Genomic DNA, 18840 nt, shown 5'->3' with positions numbered 1-18840 from the left:
TGGGAAGTGACCAATGCATTGTAGTTTCCTCAGGAAATCAGTGGTGTCATGGAGATAGCTGGGAGTGCTGGTGGCATAGGGTCTGAGTAGAGAGTCCACATATCCAGACAGTCCTTCAGTGAGAGTGCCAGTGCTCTTCCCTACAACACATAACTCAAGTTTTGACTGTCAACCTTAGTGAAGTCTCCAGTTTTAAGAGTTTTCATGGCTGTGTTCTTTACAAAAAATATTAGGATGATGGCATCATGAGGTTAGCAAAATTTTCCAGATCAATCAGGTCTTCCAACCCACTGATTGGCAAGAGTTATATCTGAAACTAAGGTGGCAAATTAAAACTTAATAAAAGGACACACTTCTACACACAACTGCAACAATTAGCAAGTGGAACTCATTGGAACACAGCGGTAAAGAGCTTAGGAGGATACAAAAGGAGGTTAGATTGATTAACAAGAATATCCAGAATTATAACTGTAAATTTTGAAAAACATAAGTTTTGGAAGAGACATAACCCTTGTGTTTCATGTCTTAAGTTTACCTTTAATTACTGGGAACTAGAAGAAAACTTTTCCTAAGGGTAGGTCATCCTATAACTGTCTATTGTACGATTTCTTGCAAATTTCTCTCAAACACTACGAACTGGTCACTAGAGGTAACAGGATGAGAGACTAGAAGGACCACTGGTATGATCCAGTATGAGAATTACTATGTTCCTATTTTTTACAAAGGAAATGTTTAAAAAAACATCTAAGTAGTTTTTAGTAAAACACAGCTCCACCTCCTACGTGTGTGTGGGACTGATTGCACTAAATACCAAACTACAGCTCTGATCCTACTAAGGGGCTTATGCATATGCTTAATTTTACACATTGCAAATAATCTCACTCATTTCAGTGGGACTGCTCACAGTGCAAAAAGTTAAAAGCATATACAAAAGTCTTTGCAGAATAAAGGACCACGTATATAGGCTATTTTAGAACAATTACCTTCAATGCGATTTGCAATCCAATCCATTTCTTATACTCATCAGGTTCAAGCAGAAATTCAGGCATAACATGAGGAAGGCATGCTCCTTGGCTTCTGTAATAATACAAAAACAAAAGTAAGTAGACAGGAAAGATCATTTTTAAAGATAGCCCCCAATTTCACACCCACAGTTTTGTACAGGCTATCTAACTGTAGGTGAAAACCAATAGCTACAATCAACTTAGGGCACAAACAACAGAATGCAGACATCTGACCAAGTATGCGACTGAACACACAAATCAGATATTCAGATTCTGAACTATCATTTGCTACTGCAATTGATTGAGAGTACTAAATCAGAGGTGGGGTTGAGACCCAACAAGGATTGCTAGTTTTGAGAAAGCCTGTTTCTGGAAAAATGGCCAAAGAGCCTTAGAAGTCTTTTTGCCAATAGGCTTTGCATAACAGTTTTTTAGTTCCTATGAAAGGAGGTTACTTTTACAGATGTTCTTCAAGATGTATAGTCCATATACATAGTCCACAGCTGGTGAGTGCACATCCAGACAACTTTCTGGTCAGCAATATTCACTAGGGCAGTGTACGTGCCCTTCCTCTCTTTGTGCATTCCAGTGAGAATGTAAACGGTGGAGCCTCCTTGTTTGATTGTGGAATATGTATGAGGCCTACAGATCTCAAAGACCATCAGTTACTGTAAAGGTAAGTAACCTCTATTTCTTCTCCCGATGCTACTCTGTATACATATTCCACAGCTGGTGACTCCTAGCCCACAATGGAGGTGGATATGAGGAGTTTCTGTGAGTACGGACGGCAGTATAGACCTTCCAAATGTAGCATCGTCCCTGGATGCTTGCACCAATAATGCATAGTGCTTCATAAACATCTGTATGAATGACCAAATTTCTGCACTGCAAATGTCCTGGATTAGCAGTTTTGCTAGCGAGGCTACTGGGGTAGACTGAGCCATGGTGGAGTGGATCATCACACTGCTTGACACCCGCCTCCCCTAGTCTTGACCCACTGGACAATCCAGTTCTGTAGCATTTGTGTAGACACAGCCTGCCCTTTGATTGTCTCTATGTAAAACAAGAACAGCCTGGGAGACTTCCTGAAGGATCTCATCCTGTCAAAGCAGAACAATCTAGCTCTGCACAACTCCAGCATGTTTAAACTTTTGTTCTGCTCTCCCAGCATGAGGCATTGAGAAGAATACAGGTAGGTAGATGACCTCCATGACATGGAATTTGGACACCATCTTAAAAAGAAATCTGGCAGGTGTCCTCATGGATACTCTGTCCTTGTAGATGACTGTATAGGGTGATTCTGCCATTAATGCTTACAGTTCCCCAATTCTCCTGGTTGATGTGAATGACAAGAGAAAGGCAGCATACCTGAAGAGATAGGGCAGGGAGCATATAACAATACACTCAAAGGGAGTCTCCATCAGTTTTGAGAGGACCAGACTAAGGTCCCATGATAAGGCTGGATCCCTGACTGGCAGATATAGAGCCTCAAGAGGACTTGCAGGAACCTCTTTGCCAAAGGTGTGAGAAAATTGAGGATAGTCTAGTTGGTGGATGGATAGCTGAAATAGCCACCAAATGAACCCATAACAACTCCAACGAAAGAGCAGAGTGCTTCTGTTGCAACAAGTAATCAAAAATCTCTTGGTCCCCAGAATTCACAGGGGACAGCTGGTGTTGTCATGCTCAATTTGCAAACCTTGTCCATTCAGAGAGATAGTTATCCCTACTGGAATGTTCCCTACTACTAAAGAGCACCTTCTGGAGGTCTCATGAACCTAATCTCTCCACCAGTGTTAACTAAGGAGCATCCACACATCTGGTGGAGTGAACTCATGTTCAGATGCAAGGTCAAGACCCTGGTTCCAAGCCAGGGGTTCAGAAACAAGGGGTAGAGTGATCAGCTGCATTATAGAGAGGTCATGGAAGTCCCTGAACCACATCTGTCTTGACCAGAGTTTGGCTACGAAGATTACTCTGGCCTTCTCCACCTGAACTTCCAAAATACATCAGGGAAGAGGGGGATGGGAGGAGATACATACACAATAGTTCCTCTGTCCATGGGAGGAGAAAGGCAGCTGAAAGAGACGCTGGACTGCACCACCAACCCTGAGCAGAAGTGGTGACCTTTGTTGTTCTGCACTGTCATGAAAAGGTCCACGTGCGGGACTCCTCTATTGCTGGAAGATATCACTGAGGGCCCTCTGCTCTGGTGCATCAGCCACTGATGATTGTTACAGAAGTACCTGCTGAAGCCAGCTGCTGTCACGTCATCCACTCTGAGGAGATGGACCACTGACAGTGTAATTCCATGACCTATGGCAAAATCCCATAGTAGGACGGCCTTCTGACATAGTGCCAGCATCTGTCTCTCCCCACCTCACCTTTATAGACAGAAGACTGCCACCGAATTGTCCATGAACAGGATTGTGCGGAAGGAAGGCGATGCATATCTTGTATGCAGCTCTGAGCTCTAGAACACAAACATGCAGGATAGTCTCTGTAAGAGACTATATGCCTTGTGCTATGAGATTGCTCATGTGAGTCCCCAACCTGAATGTGGTCCTTCAAGGCAAACTGGAACTGTAAACCTATTTGTGTATGTTGCCTGAGTCCTTACACCAGTCCAGTGACTGGAGGACTACTGGAGGGAAAGATACCACCTTGCATATGTAGTGTCTTCTTGGACAGTATAGCCAAGCCTGAAACTAGTAGAAGTGGAGCCGTGTAAGTGGAGTGATGAACGTACAACCTGACAAAACCCAGTAGCATGAGGCTGGATCTTACTTGTGTTTCAGGGTAGGACTGCAGGCAGAAGCAGAGATCGTGCAACTGGAACTTGTCGAGTGGTAGGTAGGCTTTCATTGCCTCTATGTTGAACATGGCGTCAGCACGGATTTCTTCTCGTTTGCTAGCAGACACAGGCAAGCAAATGGCTTGGGAAAGGTCCTAACATTGGTTTGGACCTGAGGTTCCAAATGACTCTCAACCAGTCAAGTTCAGGAATACCTGGATGCCCATCTTCCTGATAAAAGCAGGCCACTGTATAGAACCCAAAGGGAAAACCCAGTATAGATAGTGATTGTTGTCCAACACGAACCTTAGGGAGTGCTTGTACACCAGATGTATCCCAGTGTGAAAGTACATATCCTGGAGGTCAAGGGAAGCACACCAATCTTTCTGATCTAGGGAGGGGATGATTGAAGTCCAATATCAGCTGATGTCCCTGTCTTCCTGGGGATGAGAGAACCTCCTCTATCACACCCAGAACAAGGATGCATTGAATCCCCGGTCAAAATCGATCCCATGAGAAAGGTACCTGAAGATGACTGAAATGGAAGGTGTATGGGAGGGAAGGAAGAGGAACTATGGACTACCTCCAGTACTTAGTCTGAAATAATGCTGGACTAGCATGTTAGAAAAGAGACAGATAATTGCCAAAAGGAGAGGAAGGCAAAAATCGTGGAACACACTGTCCTTGGGCACCAATAAAATTTGCTACCTGCCCAATTCCTAAATAGTATGGTACAACTGAGAGGTGCCCTTCCTCAAGTGAACTTTCTGCTTGAGGATCTCTGTTTACAGCCCCAGCACCCAGGCAGCTCATGATGGTAACGCAACTGTAGATAATAAGGCTGGGACCTAAAATGTCTCCTCCTAGAGCCTGGGTATAGACACCCATAAATCTGAGGGTAGCCTTAGCATCCTTGAGGGATCTCATTGCCTCATCCATCTTGTCATGGAACAGCAAGCAGACCATGAACAGCAGATCCTCCATAGTGCTTTGTAATTCCTTAGATACACATGAAACAGCACATCATGATCTCTGCCGCCATAGGCTGTGTGTCTGCTGCAGCCAGGGCCACCTGCAACACAATTCTGGCCACCAAACATCCGTCAGCCAGGATAGTCTGGAAATCAACCCTCTATTCTTGCAGCAGCTTGTCAATAAGCCTTTGTAAGGCTCACCAGGTGATGTGGCCATATTTTGCCAACACAGCCTGGTAGTTCAAGATCCTCTTTTGGAGGTTCAAGGTGGAGTAAAATTTCTGACCCATCAGGGAGAGGGGCTTCACTTCCTTATCCTTCGGCACTGACTTCTGGTGTCTTTGGAGGGTTCTTTCATTGGCCACTATTACTACCAGGGACCCTGGTATCACTTGATACTGTAGAACTTTTCATATCCAATAACCAGGACCAAATACTGTCCACCTGCTCACTTTGCCATAAGGCTTTTGCAGGCTCCAACAGTCCTTTACTGATTGTGTTCATAATCAATAATTAATGACCAGTAATTTGTCAATAATCAACTATATTAATTCCTATTACATATTTAATGAGTTATGGCCTCTTGATTTTGTCTTTTGTTTAATAATACCAGACCCCCAACAAGTCAAGTTTGATTGGATTTATTAATCAAACAGTTAGTAAAAACAGCACATACACAGAGGCCTATAACTACCAACAGCTGTGAAAGATCTTCCCTGTAGTTTCTGACAGCCTGTGTGCACTCTGCTAATGGTTTCACTTCCCCTATGATTTAGGGACAACTATACCCTTGTGGCCCTTATGTCTCATTCTGGTCCTTATCTATTTCCTCTTCCTGGTATGTACTACTCCTTATCTTAAGTTATTGCCAAGGCTTCTTGTTCCATTGCAACTTCCCAACTGTCTTAACACCCAGTTAGTCAGTATTTATGCCCTTTTAGGGATAATTCCATCTGTTATATATTTTTACAGTGCACTAACTGCAAAATGTATCTTACAAACAGCTTTCAAAATAGGTTAAGTGTAACCACACAGTACAATTTCATTCTTCATTAGATTTAACTTATGCTTAAATGCTCCCAGGCCAGCCTTGAAATCTTTCCTGATTTATCTTGTCAATAACTGGGATTGCTATACATTCCAGGACTGACAAGTGTAAGAGGAGGAGTTTGTGTGGCACACCCTGGGCCTACTCAGTGTGTATTTCCAAGACTGCCATCTCCTGTCTCATGAGATCTTGGAGTATCTTGTAGTCCTTGGGAGCAGTGACCAACTGATCTGTTGCCAGGCACCATCAAGGAATGAAGAGGCTGTGGTGGCTGGTACCCTCCTGCCTTTCACCATGAATCTGCTGCACTGGAGCCACCTGTTCCTGGTTCTGGGGGCACAGCAGGGACAGATCCAATCTCAGGTGTGACAGTGGTAGCCCGTGCCTTTAAGTGTGCTGAGGAAGCCACCTCAGGGTAATATTGCAGTCCCAAAGAGGCCCACATGCCATAGTCTTAAGGTGCAGGGGCCCAAACTCTCTGAAATCATTGGTCCATGCACTGGGCCAGGTCAGTACCCCACTCTACCTTCAGCTACAGGTATACACCTCAAAATCAAAACTGCCAAGTCATGGGACCTAGCTAGGGGTGGCTGCAAGCTTTCCCAGGAGTTGGAAGATGAAAGTAAGTAGTCATCTGGGAAAGGTGGCACCCACCACCTGGGTGAAAGGGAAACTTGACAGGTGCCAGAAACACTGATGTCACCAGGTCCAAGAATCTGAACAGCATCATGGGCAAATGCAGCACCAATAGCTAGGAAGGCATGTACCCTAGAGATATAGACCATGATCTGGGGTGACAAAGCCCCTCTGGGTAGGTGTGATAGTAAACATATAAGTATTGGTGCTGAAGATCCCAGGATGGTGAGTACCACAGTCAGTCTTCTACCAGGTGCTGTAGCAGCTAGTGATCATTCCAACTGCCTTGGTACCAAAGAGGTGAACACAGGCATGGGTAAGGCCTCTATCACAGCTGGGTCCACTCGGTTGGTACCAGCTCCAGTGCTCAAGGAACTTTTCCTAAGTTTTGAGGCACCCTTTATGGCCAGCAGTCTAGCAGTCTTATTCAGCCTGAGTGAGGACAGAGAGGGCAGCCATCACCTCTTCTCCTTGGAAGATTTCCACTCTGAGTCCAACCTATCTCTATGCTTTCCTTGACAGAGATGCCACGGTCTTGAGCAATCCCTCAGCTAGTTTCAAAGTCAATGCATTTGAACAACTTCTGGACACCTGGAACCCAGGGTCAGAGTCTGGCTCCAATCGACTGCTCCATAAGGAAAGCCCTCAGGCAGGTTTCCCTCCTGGGTCCGCTTCAAAGAGGACCTGCAGATTTCACAGCACTCTGGGACTTGCCCCTCATCAAGGAAGAACAGATGTCTCATCTGTTCATTGTTCAGAGTCATATCTGCCATGGCAACCGGCACCACTAGTGACCGCAGGGGAAGAGAGCCACTTCTCCCCACAATGTCCCCTAAAGCTGCCCTACTTTTAACTAAACCAACCCTGCTCACTAATTACAAACACTTAAGTGGAGGTTAGTCCAAAGAGAGTTGCTCTGACATATACCACAGGTGGTAAAGAAGGAACTGGAGTATGGTAATGAAGCTCCACCCTTTAAACTCTAGTAGAGATACCAAGGAAACATTGGATGCATGCACTGTCCCAATGTGTACTGCTGACTAGAAAATTCTCTGATGCGTGGATATGCACTTACATGTTCCACAGTTGGTATATGGATTAGCACTCAAAGAACCAACTTTACTGCAACCTGTTGACTAGGACAAAAATTCCCTATTTAATTTCAATATAAAAGATGCAAATTGAAATGTGAGAAAGAAACAGTCATGAACATAAAAAAAATGTGCTTTTAAATCAGATAGTTATAATTTCAACAAATACAGAACTACTATATTAGCATAAAAATGCACCTTATCCCATTGTTGGACATGAGATTTAAGAGAGGGAAAAAAGGAAAAGAAAGTGGAGGGGGACTAAGCGCATAATAATGGATGTTGAAGTATATAGTGGAGAGGACAAAGAGAGCAGTGATCATCAAAAAGTTGTAGTCATGTTTACAAAGTGCTCTTTAATTGGGCTTTCTGATGTAAGAACGCTTTGCAGCATCTCCCAACATTTGGAGGTCTGGATTGTTTCGACTTGATAGCAGTCTGTTTGCAAGTTTACAATCCTAGCTGTTTATCCTGCATGAAAACATTTTGGCTAAAGAACAACTCCCAAAACAAATCAGACGTCCCAAAATAGCGAGGGAGGCAATCAGCTGCATCTTCTTCTCTCAAACCAATGTTATCCTGGGTCCAGCAATCACCCATATTGTCTGTTTCCTAGTGAAGATAAGTTTCCAACAGCAAAATGCCAAACAGATGAAACACTTTGTTTTGTAAACCCAAATGAGAGAAATGGGTGGTCGGCCTACCCAACTGGCAGACTGAGTATTCTGAGTGGTAGGATTACCTAACTCAATAGCAGATTAGGAATTAAAGGAAAGTAATGCAATTAATGTGAATCATCATAGGTTTATGGAAAACTTATCCTGTCTAACTTTATTTTTGTTTAAATGAGATTACAAATTTGGTTGATAAAGGGAACAACAATAATATACTTATAATTTTCTAAAGCGCTTGACCTAGTACAACACAACATTTTGATTAAAAAACTAAAACTATATAAAATCAACATGCCACACACTATATGCATTAGAAACTGACTAATAAATCTCAAAATGTAATTGTGAACGGGAACGGTAATTCAGCAGATGTGTTTCCAGTGGGGTCCCACAGGGATTGGTTCCTAGCCCTACACTAGTTAACTTTTTTATCAATAACTGGGAAGAAAGCATAAAATCATCACTGATAAAGTTTGCAGATGACAAAAAACTGAGCAAATGGTCAGTGACAACAGGTCACTGATTTAGAGTGCTCTAAATTGCTTGGTAAACTGGGCCCAAGTAAACATTATGTGTTTTAATATGACTAAATATAAATGTACATATCTAGGAATAAAGAACACAGGCCATACTTACAGGGTGGGGGATTCAATGACTGAAAGAGATTTGGGGGTCATGGGGAATAATTAGCTGAACATGAGCTCCCAGTGCAATGGTATGGTCAAAAGATCCTGGATGCATAAACAGGAGAATTTCAAATAGGAGTAGGGAGGTTATTTTACCTCTCTATTTGGCACTGGCGTGAAACTTGCTGGAATACTACGTCTAGTTCTAGTGTTCACAATTCAAGAAGGATGTTGATAAACTGAAAAAGGTTCAGAGAAGAGCCAGGAGAACAATTAAAGGATTTTTAAAACATGCCTTACAGTGATAGATTAAGCTCTTCACGTCTATTTAGCTTAACAAAGAGAAGGCTCAGGGGTGACTTGAATGCAGTCCATAAGAACCTACATGGAAAACAAATATTAAATAATGGGCTCTTCAATCTAGCAGAGAAAGGTATAACACGATCCAATGGCTGGAAGTTGAAGCTAGACAAATTCAGAACGGAAACAAGGTGTAAATGTTTAATGGTGAGAGTAATTAACCATTGCATTAATTTACCAAGGATCATGGAGGATTCTCCCTCACTGGCAAATTTTAAAATCAAGATTGGATGTTTTTCTAAAATGTCTGCTCTAGGAATTAGTTTGGGGAAGTTCTATGGCCTGTGTTATACAGGAGATCAGACTAGAGGATCACAGTTGTCCCTTTAGGCCTTGGAATCTATCACACTAGTGACTCCAGGGTGACTATTTCCCTCTTTTCCTTCCCCTCTGTTAGCTTTTTGGCAGCTTTGCACTTGTATTGTAAAACCGGATTCTTCTAAACAAGCTGAGGCTAAATCCCAACAATACTGATATTATACCAGTTGAGAATTGGAGGAAGTATAAAGAGAAGAACATTGGCTTAGTTCTCCTAAACTTAGTTGAGGAGTCACTTCAGAGTACTCCTGTAGAGTTCAGAATCTTGGTATGACATTAGAAGACTAGATATCAGCAGGATCAGAGAAGTTTTTTGCTGTTTGAAAAAAGTTACCACCATGTTAAGACCTGTGATGAAATTTCCCCATCCACTTGCTACAGTAGGGGAAAAAAACCCAATTAGAGAGACATGATCACACCTGTGGTATAACTCATGGATTGCATCCTGGCCAGAGAGGTCTGAGCTACATGATAGTCCATTAGATACCCCAGCCTTACAAGCAGGCTTAGGGAGCAACTGCAGAGGAGGCAAGACACTCCTGCAGGGGAAAGTCCAGAAGTTTGAGGCTTTCTGTGGCTGGAGAGCAGAGTCACAAGAGTACATCTAACTCCTGCGGTGGACTTCTGGAACAAGGGTCCAGTGTTCCAGAAGAGGAACAGGGAAAAGAAGGGACCCATAGGGAGCAATGTGTCTCCTATACCAGATTAGAATTTTTTACAATTCAATATAACAGTGAGATAAAATCTGCTTTTACAGTAACATTTTCTTTCCATGCTACTGATCCCAAGAATATTGACACTTTAACAACGAAGCCATACCTCACCTCAGAATTGCCAGTTTTACATTATCAGCCTAATGTTCAAGGATACTTCACAGTTTGTTCACAGTGAAGCATTTCTCATTTTGGTCTACAAACTGCTTTGCTTAAAAACAAAACCCCGCACTTTTCCTTTTAAAAGGAAGAATCGTTTAAAGTCCTTTCCTTCCTTCTAAATCAGAAGGCTATCACATTTGGAATTGAACAGCCTTATCAAAACTTCTAATCAGGGTCACTTTATAATCTAGTTTTATGGTTGATTCAAATGATTGAGATATATATATATATATAGCGTAGTGGTTAAGAGCGCCGTCTTTTGATACAGGAGACCGCCCTTTGATACGAGAGACTGGGGTTCAAATCCCGGTGGGTACCCAACTTTCCAGTAGGGCTCCTTGGGCAAAAGACCCCCTAACGCTTCACCTGCCTACCTCAAAGACAAGAGTGACATGAACTAGGAGAGTCATGCCGGCTCAGACATCGCTCGGATTAACAAGGTCCGCGCCAGATGTTGAGGAACCAAGACAATCTGAGGATAAGTGGGCTACTGGAACAAACCATTCATGGACGAGACAAGAGAACTGGAATTGATGGAATGCTACTACAACAGTAGACCTAATGAGAGGGGATATATGAAACATATGAGGGGACTATGGATGGACAAAAGACCTACATCCACACTTACTGAGAAACGCTATTGCCCCAATGCTTCAACATAATAAACGAGAAGCTGCTCTCACAGCTTGAGATAGACCAACTCCACATTACATCCAGACCAAGAGACCTGGAAGAGCAAGTGGATGTGCAGCCCACACTGAGAGCTGAAACTTCACTGCCACCCTCCATTGCAGAGCAGCAGTAGCTGATATGAGCAAAAGACAGGAGAAACTAGTACAGATCAATCCTTGAGACGCGATTACCAAAGGCTCAGTGGAGAAGTACCATCAGATAGTATGTTAGAAGATGCCAATAGAGCCCTCATGACAATCCCTACTACCACCAATAACTCAAACCAATGAACTGGTATACGCTACAGCCTCTGAATCCCTGAAGATGCTTGGCTACACGATCAAGAATGTGGAAAGTGAAGGCCAAAGTGGTCCCAGTGGTGGTAGAGACTTGGGGCTGTGACTCCTAAGCTGGGTGCGTGGCTCCAACAGATCCAGGAACATCATCAGAGCTCTCTGTCCAGAAGAGTGCAGTGCTAGACCAGCTAAGATACTGCGCAGAACCCTCAAACTCCGAGGACCCGAGGTTGAGGAAGACACATACCACCCATAGGGGTGAGAGGGGAATTTTTGTTTTTTATATATATAATATATATATGTGTGTGTGTGTGTTTGTGTATAGATATAATAATATACACACAAACACACACACACACACACACCCCTCTTGGGGGTAATGAGCCAATTCTATTAACTTACATTGGGCAATTTATATGTGAGAGGAACTTCCATTTCAACCAATATGGCCTAAAAATCCTATGTTTGAGCCTAAAAGTATGTATAAATCTGGGCAGGTTGCCTCCAGTGCAAGAAGTGTTTTTCAGCTAGAAGCATCGAAACACAAACCATCCATATCAGTGCCAGAGCCAGAAGAATCCAAGTCCAAAATAATGCTGTAACTATCACAAGAATCGATAATACTAAAAAACTTAATGATGCTACTGTCTGCCAACAGTTACAGTATTGGAAATCTCACTTACGGTTGCTAGCCTAGATACTTTGCAACCGGTTAGACAACTGTGCAGCATAGCTTTCATCAGCTCTCATGAGCCAAGAGATTGAGATGACAGGAAAGGTAAGTAATATAGTAGCTTTATGCTAATAAACAGCTGATTGCTGGTTTTTTAAAAAAAAATCTGTGCTTTAGTTCAAAGGCTAGAATATAAAGAAGCATTACTGGGAAGAGGATGAAGAACTCTAAGTATAGTGTACAGAGTACAATAAGCCTCCTGACTCCTTGTTCAGAGAGATTTTCACAGGTCTTTTCATTTTAAATTTCTTTCAGTGTGTTTCAACATCTCTAATGTTGTGAATAGTAATCAGCTGAGTTTATCTTATGTAACCTGCTTCTCATTGCAAAGTAAAGCACTATACATTTTCATTAATGTGCTGTATAACTTTTATTCACTTTATAGGTTTAAATTGATAGGTCTTAGTTTAAGATCAGGGAGGAACTAGCTTATTTTCTTGCAGCAGAGTTATGCTCCGTTAACAATCAAGAGGAAACACATAAAGCATTCATAGAACATTTTGCATTCACTGTGTCCAAACTCTACATAACGGCATGTGTGTCTCAGATCATACAGATTTCAAAATTTGATACAACGACCTCAAATTCTCTTAACAAAAGTGTTTTAATCTAAGGCACCAAACAAACAAACAACAAAATGAAGCAGTAGCACTGGCTCTGGGATTCATGAGTCAAGTTATCCATAAATTCGCAGGATCTGTGCTCTCTCGAACATAAGAAGGAAGCTTCATAAAGTTCCTCTCTTTAAGTTCTCAGTTCTCTTTCCATTGATTTTTCAATTAGGTGATACGATGTGGCCCTGCATCCTAGGAGAAATAACCTGACAATGTTCTATTTATTTATTTATTTATTTTAGAGATGAATCAGGTTTTTGTTTGTTTTTTTTAAATGACATATCACTATCATGTCAGAAACAAAATCAGTTCCTCAGCTTTAGAGTGGTTATTTAACATTTCATAACGTGCCACCACCAAACTTCGCAGATTACATCACTATCAAGTTCATCATAATTTACAATCAACATCACATTTTAATCACATGAACCAAAAAACAGTGTAAAAATACAATGAAGAAAAAGCATATTATTCAATGGGGAAAGTATTTAAACTACTTAAGCACAACTGGGGAAACAAAAGCAAAAAACCTTTATCTTACTTGAGGAAAGTAAGCATTGTAGAATGCTGCCAATGGAGCTGGATCACTCGTTCAATAGGATCAGAGGGCAATGACTGGCTTGAAGTAATTCCTGGTAGCAACTGTCCACTCAGATGGAGTAACATGTCATAAACAGTCTTCGTATCTTTGCCGAGGTTTTGTTTAATAACTTTTTCATCAGATGAAGTCATTTGGATTTTACACACATCACTAAACGGGGGGGAAAACTTAACTTTACTGTTTTAAATACATTAAAACAGACTTGCATTAAAAAATAACTATTGTACCATTAACTGTGGTGAATTCATTAATAAACCATTATGGAAAGGTCTGAGGAATGGACTGTGAAAAATACAGTACTTCCTGATTTCTATACAGATGTTATGACAAAATAATTTTTTTTTAATTTGGTTAGACTATTTAATACAACTGAGTCTGTGCTAGTCACCATTACCTTTCCAGTACAATTCCATTTTCACCCTATATAAAAACCCTACACATTTGGGAACCAACCAAATGAGAGAATGTCTTTTTCTTTCAGTACTATCAAACAGTTAGGACTAACTCTGGTGATTCATCTAACTGTTGATAGACATCAGGTGCAAGGGGCTGGTGACAAGGCCCTACTTACCGGAATTTGCTCCCCCTGTTGACTCATTCATCAATTTGTTGATCTTGTGGGCAGGGGGAAAGGCGCAACTATTTATTTACATAGTTTTGCCTTGAGATAGTGGTGACTGTCAGAAACTGGGTTTATTCTGGGATCAGACTCAATTTCAGTCGTAATAAGCATTGTATATGGTTTTAATGTTGCACGTGCTTTCAGAGCCTCTTGTTTGAGAACATTTTATAAATGGGAAAAAATAGACATTTTTGTTTTACAATGCATAAAAGTATGACTAATTAAAAATATCTTTGGGTTTCTCCATTTAGTCAGTTGAATATTAAAAGTAACTTGGTTATAAACATGAGTCATCCAAGAATGTTTCTAATGATGGAACTCACATTGGTACAACACAGCATTTTCCTAGGAAACACTTCAGAAAAAAATTACAATTACCGTCTTAGTGAGTGGGGAATAGAAATAGGATTGGGTCCCTTAGACCAACCAAAAAGAGTGAACCAGTTCTGAACTGCAGTTATCACTTTCTGAAAGAAGATGTATTCCTCTGTGTCTTCGTCAGGAAAAAGCGATAGTTGAAATTTATTTTCTCTCTCCTGACTTTGGCTGTCAGCTTCATCCTTCTTCACCCATTCATTTTCAAGCATATTTTCTGATTCTGAGTAATACAAAACGTATTCCAAATTTTCCTTATCCATTTTCCAGTACAAAAACAGCACTTTTTAAAAACACTAATCTTATTGAGACAACAAAGAAATAAAATACAGGGATCATATGAACTGTTACTTATATTGATTATTCCTGACATTTTGGAAACAGCAAGCCTTGCATTTCTGTGTCCTATCTTTATTTAGAAAAGGAGAAATGGTTATTACACAATCAGAAAAAGATAAATACAGATCATTCAAACTTGGCATATGAAATCATGGGCAGTAATCCTGTCAAAATATTCTTAGAAATGGCTCCAATAAGGATAGTTTGCAAAGCTTGTCCAGGCAAGTTCCATACCCCAGTGATATAGAAATGCACAACTGGCTAAGTTACCTTTGCCCAAATTATCAGGTACTGTATAAGCCTCTAATACTGGAAGAGGTCTGTTTGTATTATCAGTTTATTGTGTATCATCATTGCCCCCACCTCCCAAAAAACCTGATATTGTTGAATACTATATTGCATATTATCACTATCATGCCTAAACTATAAAAAGTTAGGAAATACGAAGTTAAGGATTAGAAGTTTGTCAAAACAAGCACTCTGATGCCAGAAAATGCATTGCTCATGCAACCTTAATTTGGCCCCCTTGTGCATATGTATTGTGTATTACATGCAGAAGGTGATTACCTGTGAAACATTTGCTCAGCATCACATAGGAACTCTGATTCTACCCCTGACTGTACCACAAAGTCTCCAATACCTTTAATAACAGTTTGGTTAATTCCAATTCCATTATGTATTTCCCCTTTGTGTTTATGTCCTCCAGACATTCTATCATCTGCTCAGATGGGATGGGATAGTTTCCCAAATATTCACCAGCTACACTCATTGTCAGGCACCATAGCAGATAAGACTTTTATTTAAAAAATTTAAACACTGCAGTAGTAAGCAGAAATACAGAAATCTATATATTTAAATATTAATTGATGTTTTACCTGAAGAAGAACCTTCACAGGCTGAGTTAGTGACTGCATAGAGAGAACTGGAGGAAGTACTACGGGACAGTGATCCTGGAGTGTAACAAGGATGCAAAACAGCTTCTCCATTGTTGTAGATTATCCCATTACGGTCTATAAAATAGAGATTTTTGAGCTTTAGTTTGATTAAAATGCACAATAAAAGACATTACCTTACTGGCTGTGTATTAATGGTTCACATACACAGTTATCTGATATTAAATCTTGGTTTCTTTTGCAGCTCAGTTTATCAGGTAACACTTATAGTTTGGCTGATGGTAACATGGCACATCTCCAAACAATAACTGAAGAAAAAAAAGTGTGTGCAATTCCCATCACCCGCCCTCCAGTAATCTGTACATCTCAGGTATGGCCACCTGCTGAATAAACCTCTGAGGAGCATTCCCAACTCTAAAGTTCTCAGTCAGTAGCCAAGTCCCCTTTTAAGGCATGTCTAAGCCCAGCTTCTCATTCAGTGGGTCTCAGTGTTTCACAGTCAGCCTTTTCAAAGCCCTCCAATCCCACATATTTCACAAAACAAATTAAAAAGCAGCATCTACAGAAGCCTCAGATCTGTTGAGATGGGCGCAGGAGTAACAACACAGAAACGTAATTCATGTTCTCTGAAAATACCCAGGTTTTTTTTTAAATCCAAAGATACCCTTTCTCAGTACAGTTTTACTCTCCACTGCTACAGGGGAAAAGAGGCTACTAACAGGAAAATAGGCAATTGAGAAGTAGTGGAAGATTACCAGCAGGTGAGGCTGAGAATGCATGAGGGTGGGCTAAAAAGATCAAGATAGGTGAGAAGGAGCAGGAGGAAAGAAAGGCATTTGGAATGAGATAACACTGTAGATTTAGGGAGAGAGTTGGCAGTGGGGAATTGGTGTCTTGAAGGTGAGTAAGAACTGGATTTGGGGCAGCAGGACCCAAAAGAAAGCTGAGGGATTGTGGGCTGCCTGCTGTGAGTTGATTCCTGGATCATGCACCTCCCCAGAGATACAAGTGGAGCTCAGTCTCCTAAATTCCCTCAGCCAGACAGCTCTATTGCAGAGCTCCTCAAATGGTTCATGACTTAACTTCTGTACCTGGAAAGATAATGGAGCAAATAATTAAGCAATCAATTTGCAAATATATAGAAGATAATAAGGTGATAAGTAACAGTCAGCATGAATTTGTCAAAAACGAATTATGCCAAATCAATCTGATTGCTTTCTTTGACAGGGTAAAAAGCCTTGTGGATGGGGGGGAAGCGGTAGACGTGGTATATCTTGACTTTACTAAAGCTTTTGATATAGTCTCACATGACCGTCTCATAAACAAACAAGGGAAATGCAACCTAGATGTAGCTACTATAAGGTGGGTGCAGAACTGGTTGAAAAACCATTCCCAGAGAGTAGTTGGGACTGTGGTTCACAGTCATGCTGGAAGGGCATAATGAGTGGGGTTCTGCAGGGATCGGTTCTGGGTCCAGTTTTGTTCAATAACTTCATCAATTATTTAGATAATGGCACAGAGAGTATACTTGTAAAGTTTGTAGATGATACCAAGATGGAAGGGGTTGCAACTGCTTTGGGGGATAGGATTAAAGTTCAAAATGATCTAATAAGTAATGAGATGGAGATATCCTATCTCCTAGAACTGGAAGGGACCTTGAAAGGTCATTGAGTCCAGCCCCCTGCCTCCACTAGCAGGACCAAGTACTGATTTTTGCCCCAGATCCCTATGTGGCCCCCTTAAAGATTGAACTCACAACCCTGGGTTTAGCAGGCCAATGCTCAAACCACTGAGCTATCCCTCCCCCCTGGACATACTGGAGAAATTGTCTGAAGTAAGTAGGATAAAATTCAATAAGGACAAATGGAAAGTATTCCATTTAGGAAGGAACAATCAGTTGCACACATATAAAAGGGGAAATGACTGCCTAGGAAGGAGTACTGTGGAAAGGGATTTGGGGGTCACAGTGGATCACAAGCTAAATAGGAGTCAACAGTGTAACACTGTTGCAAAAAAAGGGAACACCCTTCAGGGATGTATTAGCAGGAGTGTTGTAAGCAAGACGCGATAAGTAATTCTTCCGCTCTACTCTGTGCTCCTTAGGCATCAAGTGGAGTACTGTGTCCAGTTAAGAGCGTCACATTTCAGGAAGGATGGGGACAAATTGGACAGAGTCCAGAGAAGAGTGACAAAAAAGGTCTAGAAAACATGGCCTGACCTATGAGGGACAATTGAAAAAATTGGGTTTGTTTAGTCTGCAAAAGAGACGACAGAGGGGACAGGATAACAGTTTTCAAGTATGTAAAATGTTTTTACAAGGAGGAGGAAGAAAAAACATTCTTAACCTCTGAGGATAGGACAAGAAGCAATGGGATTAAATTGCAGCAAGGGAGATTTAGGTTGGACATAGAGAAAAAACTTCCTAACTGGAAGTTAGAAATCAATTGCTTAGGGAGGTTGTGAATCTCCACCATTGGAGATTTTTAACAGTAAGTTCAGAGCCAGCCCACAACATTTTGGCACTGAGGCGGGGAGCTCAAATGATGCCCCCATACTCCCTCGCTTGGGCCAAAAAACTTTGAAAGCTCTCAATTCTGCCTTCTTCCAGATCTACTTCTCTCATGTTACTGCTCTGCTACCTACCCCAATAAAGGAGAACTAACAACTTAAAATACCTTGTTCAAAAATTTTAAGACACTTAACTTTCAAATGCCTGAATAACAAACATAACTTTTCTTGTCTGCATAGTAAACACTGCATTTTTATCTGTTTGAATAATTAAAGTGGTGTTTTCTGTGCTTTCTTGGCTGCAAATATTTGAACTGCTTCCTGCTGAAGATCCACAGTCTGGGCCAGCTCATGCTCTATTGAGACGGTTGCAAGGCCGACCGGCCTCTCCTATATCATTGTGGAGCATAGATGTGTTTTTATTAACTTCAGCTTGGAGAGCTTCCTTCTCCACTGGCAACTGTTACAGGAAGTGTTAGAAGTATGCGCAGAGCAAGAAAAGCATTTGGAAAAAGGGTGGTCATCTCATTTGTGCACATATATTCCAGAACAGCCTTTGGAGTTCCAGAAAGGGCTTTCAGTTCATCACCTAAATCACTCGCATCAATATCGTGCATGTCATCATGTGTCAGCACTGTTTCTAGTGCCCTGCATTGCTGGTGAACGTCTTTTTCAGGTATAGTGAGGAGTTTTGGAATATCATACAACATCCCAAAGACACTGCTGTGTTCCTTGAGCTGCATGAAACATTCAACTGTATTGCACAATCAAGCACCTGGTTAAAGAA

The 18840-nt window shown here is 41.4% G+C and overlaps 1 protein-coding gene across 3 annotated transcripts in view; it reads right to left on the bottom strand.

Annotated features, from left to right (window-relative positions):
- The window catches only part of CFAP47 (cilia and flagella associated protein 47), a 761390-nt gene that overhangs the window by 590899 nt on the left and 151651 nt on the right, over positions 1-18840 (bottom strand). For all 3 annotated transcript variants that reach the window (XM_032799255.2, XM_075059737.1, XM_075059740.1), the window contains exons 28-31: positions 15528-15662; positions 14317-14536; positions 13257-13466; positions 984-1077 (exon numbers count right to left, since the gene is read on the bottom strand). In XM_032799255.2, coding sequence (XP_032655146.1) covers positions 984-1077; positions 13257-13466; positions 14317-14536; positions 15528-15662 — 659 coding nt within the window. The remainder of the gene's footprint in view (positions 1-983; positions 1078-13256; positions 13467-14316; positions 14537-15527; positions 15663-18840) is intronic.

Source organism: Chelonoidis abingdonii, chromosome 1 (assembly GCF_003597395.2).
Source record: "Chelonoidis abingdonii isolate Lonesome George chromosome 1, CheloAbing_2.0, whole genome shotgun sequence".
In the NCBI taxonomy this organism is placed as follows: Eukaryota; Metazoa; Chordata; order Testudines; family Testudinidae; genus Chelonoidis; species Chelonoidis abingdonii.
The sequence above is the reverse complement of the archived record's forward strand: the minus strand, read 5'-3'. Positions and strand labels throughout refer to the sequence as shown.